This window comes from Austrofundulus limnaeus, unplaced genomic scaffold, assembly GCF_001266775.1.
Source record: "Austrofundulus limnaeus strain Quisiro unplaced genomic scaffold, Austrofundulus_limnaeus-1.0 Scaffold1588, whole genome shotgun sequence".
NCBI lineage: Eukaryota > Metazoa > Chordata > Actinopteri > Cyprinodontiformes > Rivulidae > Austrofundulus > Austrofundulus limnaeus.
The window spans coordinates 21161-28862 of NW_013953990.1; the positions used below are offsets into that span (position 1 = coordinate 21161).

General features: G+C 43.2%; 1 protein-coding gene across 1 annotated transcript in view; it reads left to right on the forward strand.

Annotated features, from left to right (window-relative positions):
• Nucleotides 1-4293, forward strand: part of LOC106535843 (keratinocyte differentiation factor 1-like) — a 10223-nt gene extending 5930 nt beyond the window's left edge. Inside the window, 1 exon segment of the mRNA XM_014032965.1 lies at nt 4105-4293. Coding sequence (XP_013888419.1) covers nt 4105-4199 — 95 coding nt within the window. The 3' untranslated portion in view covers nt 4200-4293.
• Nucleotides 4294-7702: the final 3409 nt, after the last annotated feature.

The window sequence follows — 7702 nt, forward strand, 5'->3', positions numbered from 1 at the left end:
CAGCTAAAGGTGACATAGATACTTTATTGTGGTATAGTATTTAAATATTTGCCTGAGAAGCACATAATATTGGCCCTTTAATATATTATTATTTATCACTGGGTTGGTTTTTTAAACCTGGGCATGTTTTCCTGCAGAGGACGATTCCCCTGCACGTGTCAAAATAAAGCTTTAACTTTTGACATGGGTTCAAGGTTACAGTGTTTACTTTAAGGCTGCAACTATCATTTATTTTAATAATTGAATAATTGTTTGAATATTTATTTAGTTATTGTTGATGAATCTGAAAAAAAAAGTATTTTGACCTCTTTATTCCAAAATAGAAAAATTAAACTGGCATAGCAAGTCACATTAAAAAAACATGTTGCTTTTGAGTATTCTGTTACTATAATATTGAATAGTAATACATAAATAAATATTTGTCAGAGAGCTTCCGTAAAAAAACTGAATGTACACAAAAATATATAAATGTGTGCTATGTCCTTGAAAGTCTCTTCATAGTTTCTGTCCATGAGTTTTGTAAAATGTGTCCTTGAGGAAAGAGACCTGTAATAAAAGTGTGTACTACTGTAGTGAATACAGTACTACTACTGTCTCTGACCAGGGACAGTCTCATGTCAGKGATATGTTAAGAAGAMTTTCAGRTCCCATTTATACGCAGCTGCTTTTAAATGAAACAGTAAGATTATTGCTGTGATCCAATCATTCTTGTACACAACCCTGGTGGTCAGAGCCTGTGACACCAGCACTTTTTAAAACCAGCTCTCAGAGTGGATGTTTTCTGTAACACCCCCTACATATGTGTGAGAGCACACATGCACACACAGCCGGCACACAGAGSCTACAGCAAAAGTTTCTTCTAAACTAACAGTRATAAATTCAGACAACAGWGTGTTGTTTGTGTTACTCACCCTTTGCAAAACTAAAAACCATCCTAGGCCCAAAGGAATGTTAGTTTATTCACTAAATTTGGACGTAACTGTGATCATGSAGACACTGTGCATGAGTGAGACCAGCATCAGGGTTGCCAGATAAAAACAAGTTTGTTTTTTGCCCCTCTTTTTCTGTGCACATTATCAACAAACACAACAAACATTGTTTACCCTCACTTAGCATATATGACAGTTTGGGTCTAAATCAAAGAATCTTAAAGGGACAGTACAACAGTTTACTATGTCCCATATGCAGGGGTGTCAAACTCATTTTCACTGAGGGCTACATGAGCGTTATGTTGGCTCTGAAAGGGCCAGTTGTAATTAATTTCAGAGTTTTGTGCTGAAGGGGGTAGRCTTAAGGTGAATTAAGCCTTTCTACATATCTCTCATAAGGTTATGAGGAAAGTTTTACCAAGGTATTTTCTCATTACTTTAATATCTTGACTGTGCGAAGTGAAAAGTGACACAATAAGTGAACGTTCAGACGAGTTCAAGTTGATTCATAAAGACTATGCAATCATTTATTTACACAAATTGAACAGATCATAAGTACACTTAATTGTGGTTATTCCTATAACAAGCGTCAGAGTTAAATGAGATAAAACTCGCGTCCGAATTTTAATTCACATTAAACTCAGATTACTTATATATAGAACAGTAAAACGTCAGTTCTGATGTAACAACCAAACAATTTACTAGCACTGTTTAGCTTAAGTTTTGGCAAATAAAGACAAAGGAAAGGATGAAAGTAAGATTAGTATTATACTAAGTTTTACTTTATCAAGTGTTGTTCAACCGGATCAGCAYGTCCTTTCTGCGCTTAGATTTCCACATGACACGTCACCCAGAACAAGTCAGTTTTGACCTGGTGATGGCTTCTTAACCAAACCCTGGGTAGTGACTGCTTCACCTCCGATCAGTCAGGGAACGTTTTAATCRRCCCGCTCACTGTTCCTCGGCGAAAAGGTGTTATTTCAGGCAACTTTTCGTCTGCTTCGATTCAAGCCAGAAAGATTCAAGCTGATGCATCCGGTTTCTCCTTTCAAAATAAAATCTCCYCTCGGGAGGTAAAACACTTGGAGACTTGTAGTCTCGGGTGGGACAGTCGGTGGCGTGCCACTGTCCCGGCCGTTAGATCCCCCTAATTGGCTCATGGGCAAGACCTAACGGGCCAAGCTGGCTTCTCCGGAGAGAAACACAGTGTTCCTTCCCAGTTCGGCATCCAGGAAGAAGTGTTCCGTCACTCAAAGATGTCCATGTTAGTAATAGAAGCGGATGACTTTGGTTCCGCCCTCAGGTGTAAAGATGAGTCAGAGGAAAGAAGATAAAGAGATTTGCTAGCCAGGCGCCAGCTCAAGGCTAAAATTCTGTGGTTGTCACAACAGAATATGATAACATTTCTTTAGCTTTTTCTTCTGATAGACTCTAAAAGAAATCACTGTAAAACATTTATGATGATTAATTAACATTTCTATTTAAGTAATCAGTCTGAACCATTTGTTAGTCCAGATAAATGAAAGATTTTCTCAAGAAAAACCCACAATTATATTACTGTGTTCCCAGTAAAATAAAAACAGTGATTTATATAAAAACACTATGAAAACATGGTAATGATTTTCTCTGTGATTTTTTATACCATTAATTACTCTTTTAGGCATGATAAAAGAGTAGAAGTGATTCCACTTTCTTGTGACAGTCATTATTTGATTTAACAAATGCATAAACATTCTTAGTTAAACAACAAATGAATCACGAACAGAAGAGATTGTTCTGTCCATTATCTGATTAAGAGAACTGAGGGGTTCTCTTCCACGGTTAGAAGACCTGTCATGGCCTAAACAGTTTGTGACAGAGTTCCTGTCCTCTCGTCAGGCCTGTCTGAGGCCTGCTTWGAGGCAGTAAATCTTGTTTCTTCACYCGAGGTGACCCCTACAGTGCTTAACTTCAACATAAAATTTGTCTCATTGTTACGGCTGACCACTGCTAGCAAACAATAACTGAGCTCTACCTGGTATTTCCTGCACAGAAACTGTATTAACACTTCCTCATAAACACTCAAAATTACTACATGTATGACTTGCTAAATGTGAGATGAATAAAACAGAAATACTATTGAATGTAAAAGAGAGTTTTAAGCTTGGATTATACTTCAGTAAGACATAAGGCAGCAGGTTAGAGATTGGGTAATTTTGAACGTCTTTTTCCTGAACAAGTATAAACGAGCTGAAGACACGACGGTCTATAAATTATTATAGATCTTCCTTCTGCCCTACCACAGCTCATATAAGTACATAAACAGCCATAAAGCTGGCTGGGTATTGTGGGTTTTTTATCACTCAATGATTGTGTCGTGTTGGGTGAAAAAGAGTCTGTGGTGGAAAAATTTAAAAAAATTTACGGTGGAAAATCTGAAAATCAGCTGCATGCTCACGTTCATTAGGATCAAATTAGTGTCTGATTTTCATTTGTTCATTTTCATATATTTTTTTATTTCTTATTACTTTTGTCAGATTCTAGTTATTTCTGTGACCATTGTGGGTTTTGTTTCATTAAACAAGGGCTACCGACAGTTTTGTCCACATGTGTAACTAAAACGAAACAGAAAATGAAGTGAAGGCTGAACTAGAAAAACAAAACCATAAACTCAAAGTTAAGATAATAAAACTCGACACAGTAATCTTTGAATTGTTTGCTTTATCTACACTTGGAACCAGATGTGTACATACAGTGTATAAAAGAAGAACCTTTTTTCTCACTAGCTTTGTTCTCATGTGATTGAATAACAGATTAGATAAGCTGAATGGATCCTTTCTATGGGCAAACAATGAATTAATCTGATCACGACGAGTGTTTTCATGCACCAGACCTTTATTTAGAACAGAAGTTCTGATAAACACAGAGTGTTAACTTTCCCTAAAAACCATGCACACATGAGCAGTCAGGTGAGTTTTCTACAGGGAGAAAAACCTGATCAGAATAAGAGTTTATTACAGGAACACTGTTCAGATTATCAAACAAGAACGGTTTAGTTTGATTTAATAAGAGTAGAGAATGAACTGGTYGTGTTTGTTGATAAGATAAATGTGAACATGTGTTCAGTGGAAGAACACACTCCTCTGATGTTTGATGAGCTTCTGCTGATGTCCTGTTTTCTTCTGCCTTCTTTCAGGTCACTCTTCCAGTTCTCCAACACAATACTCCCCCTCTCACACACAGACGGACTCTTCAGGGGTCCCCCTGCTCCGGTCCTCAGTGAGGACATGAGTCTCCTGTTGTGTGTGGACATGTGTCTACAACATGGACATGTGTCCACAACATGGACATGTGTCCACAACATGGACATGTGTCTACAACATGGACATGTGTCCACAACATGGACATGTGTCTACAACATGGACATGTGTCCACAACATGGACATGTGTCTACAACATGGACATGTGTCTACAACATGGACATGTGTCTACAACATGGACATGTGTCCACAACATGGACATGTGTCCACAACATGGAGGAACCCGTTGCACTGGAGCCTGTGGCTGAGCCCAGCTCCTCTGTTGGACAAGAAAGAAAATGTGAACATTGACATGTTGTGAAGGACTGGAGTGAACTCAGGGTTGTGTGTTTGTCTACATGTTTATGTTTGTGTAAAAACTGCAGATGTTTATTTGAAGGATTACCAAGGCTCTGTCACACTACATGTTAGACAGTTTATGCCGACATAAGCAAATTGTGGCCAACACTAGTGTAAGTGTCCTAATTTGTAAAAGTTTAGAATAATTTCTCGGCAGGCTGATCTATGATTAGCCAATCATTTTGGACATGCTCAAAGTTTTCAGATTATGGTGATGTGCAGCTGATCTGTGAGTCATGTTACAGGTACGCTACAGAGAATTCATTCAAGCTCATATTATGTTAGATTTCATTAGTTACTCATAAGTGGATATATGTCTAAAACAAGCAGGTAGTTCTGAAGCTAACTATAACTTTTAACAGCTAACTTATTTTGAACCGAACCTTTACTTCTGCAGAGCTTTAGCCTGTTAAAACCAGACCCTGTCCTTCACTTTGCCTCATACGAGGGTCGGGACTCTCAACTATAGAGAAGTGATTCTTGCAGGAGGCGTGGCCTCTACTGAAGTTTAAAATGATTGGATCGGCTGTCCGTGACGAATGTGTGCCAACTCCACTGTGAAGGAAGCAAAGCTAAGAAGCTAACCAGATATCAACCCTACTGAGAGGAGAGAAGTACCGAGCTGAACSAGACRACTGTAAATGAGAGCTGCTGCTTTGTCAGATAAATTTATTTTAATACGAAGCCTTATCAACACAGACTGGCTTCATTCACTTCCTCCACCAACATAGCTAAACTAACTAGCAGACACTGCACAGAAAATCAACGTTGTTCAAAACTCCGCCTTCTGTTTGCTGATTGTCCRTCCGTTCGTCCGTTCTCCTCCTCTTATCCAGGGTCAGGTCTCGGGGGCAGCAGCCTCAGCAGAGACCCAGACTTCCCTCTCTCCAGACACTTGGACCAGCTCCTCTGGGGGAACTCCAAGGTGTTCCCAGACCAGCTGAGAAACATAGTCCCTCCAGCGTGTCCTGGGTCTTCCTCTGGGTCTCCYCCCAGTGGGACGTGTCCAGAACACCTCACCAGGGAGGAGTCCAGGAGGCATCCTAACCAGATGAACCACCTCAACTGGCTCCTCTGGACGTGGAGGAGCAGCGGCTCTACTCTGAGTCCCTCCTGGATGACTGAGCTTCTCAGCCTATCTCTAAGGGAGAGCCCAGMCACCCTGCAGAGGAAACTCATTTCAGCTGCTTGKATCTGTGATCTCCTTCTTTCAGTCACTACCCAAAGCTCCTGACCATAGATGAGGGTAGGAACGTAGACCCACTGGTAAACTGAGAGCTTCACCTTCTGGCTCAGCTCTCTCTTCACCACGATGGACCGGTACAACGCACACATCACTGCAGACGCAGCACCAATCCACAAGTTGATCTCCTGCTCCATTCTTCCCTCATTCATGAACAAGACCCTGAGATACTTAAACTCCTCCACTTGGGGCAGGACCTCCTCCCTGACCCGGAGGATGCACTCTACTCTTTTCCAGCTCGAGACCATGGTCTGGGATTTGGAGGCACTGATCCTCATCCCATCTGTGAACCGCTCCAGTGAGAGCTGGAGATCAGGATCTGATGAAGCCAACAGGACCACATCATCCACAAAAAGCAGAGATGTGATCCTAAGGTCACCAAAAAGGATCCCCTCAACACCTYGGCTGCTCCTAGAAATTCTGTCCATAAAAGTTATGAACAGAATCAGTGACAAAGRACAACCTTGGYRGAGTCCAACTCTCACYGGAAACRAGTCYGACTTACTACCAGCAATGTGGACCAAGCTCTGGCACTGGTCCTACAGGGACGTAACAGCCCGTATCAACGGGCCTGGTACCCCATACTCCCGGAGTACCCCCCACAGGAGTCCCTGAGGGACACAGCCGAACGCCTTCTCCAAGTCCACAAAACACATGTAGACTGGTTGAACTCCCATGAACCCTCCAGGACCCTGCTGAGGGTGTAGAGCTGGTCCTGTGTTCCATTACCAGGACCAAAATCACACTGCTCTTCCTGAATCTGAGATTCAACTATCTGAGGGACCCTCCTCTCYAGRACCYCTGAATAGACCTTACCAGGGAGGCTCAGAAGTGTGATCCCCCTATAGTCGGAACACACTCTGTGGCCCCCCTTTTTAAATAGGGGGACCACCACCCCGGTCTGCCAATCCAGGGGAACTTCCCTCGATGTCTACGCGATGTTGTAGAGTCGCGTCAACCAATGCAACCCCACAACATCCAGAGCCTTAACGAACTCTGGGTGAATCTCATCCACCCCYGRCGCCCTGCCACCAAGGAGCTTTTTAACCACCTCGGTGACCTCAGCACCAGAGATTGGTCCCCCCCGGGACGCTGGATGGTGGACCAGAATCACCTCGAAGCCGTGCTGAAGTCTTTTTCCATGGCCTCTCTGAACTCCTCCCACACCCGAATTGTTGCCTTAGCAACCACCCGAGCCACAATCCGCTTGGACTGCCGATACCTATCAGCTGCTTCCAGAGTCCCACAGGTCAAAAAGACCTGATAGAACTCCTTCTTCTGCCTGAGAGCATCCCTCACCACCAATGTCCACCAGCGGGTTCGAGGGTTGCCGCCACGACAGACATCGACAACCTTACGACCACAGCTCAGGTAAGCCAACTCAACAATGGAGGCACAGAACATGGCCCACTCTGACTCAATGTCCCCCACCTCCCCAGGAACGTGTTTGAAGTTCTCCTGGAGGTGTGAGTTCAAGCTCTGTCTGACAGGAGACTCTGACAGACGTTCCCAGCAGACCCTCACTATTCTTTTGGGTCTGCCAGGTCTGACCATCATCCTCCCCCACCAACGGAGCCAACTCACCAACAGGTAGTGGTCAGTTGACAGCTCCGCCCATCAATCCATGATGAGCACAGAAGTCCAACAACAAAACACCACTCAGGTTCAGGTCGGGGGGGCGTTCCTCCCAACCACACCTCTCCAGGTCTCACTATCATTACCCACGTGAGTGTTGAAGTCCCCCCAGCAGAACGAGGGAGTCCCCGTTAGGAGGTCTTCACAGCACCCCMTCCAAGGACCCCAGAAAGGGTGGTAATCTGAACTGCTGTTAGGCTCATGTACATATATACTGTGTGTGTGTGTGTGTGTGTGTGTGTGTGTGTGTGTGTGTG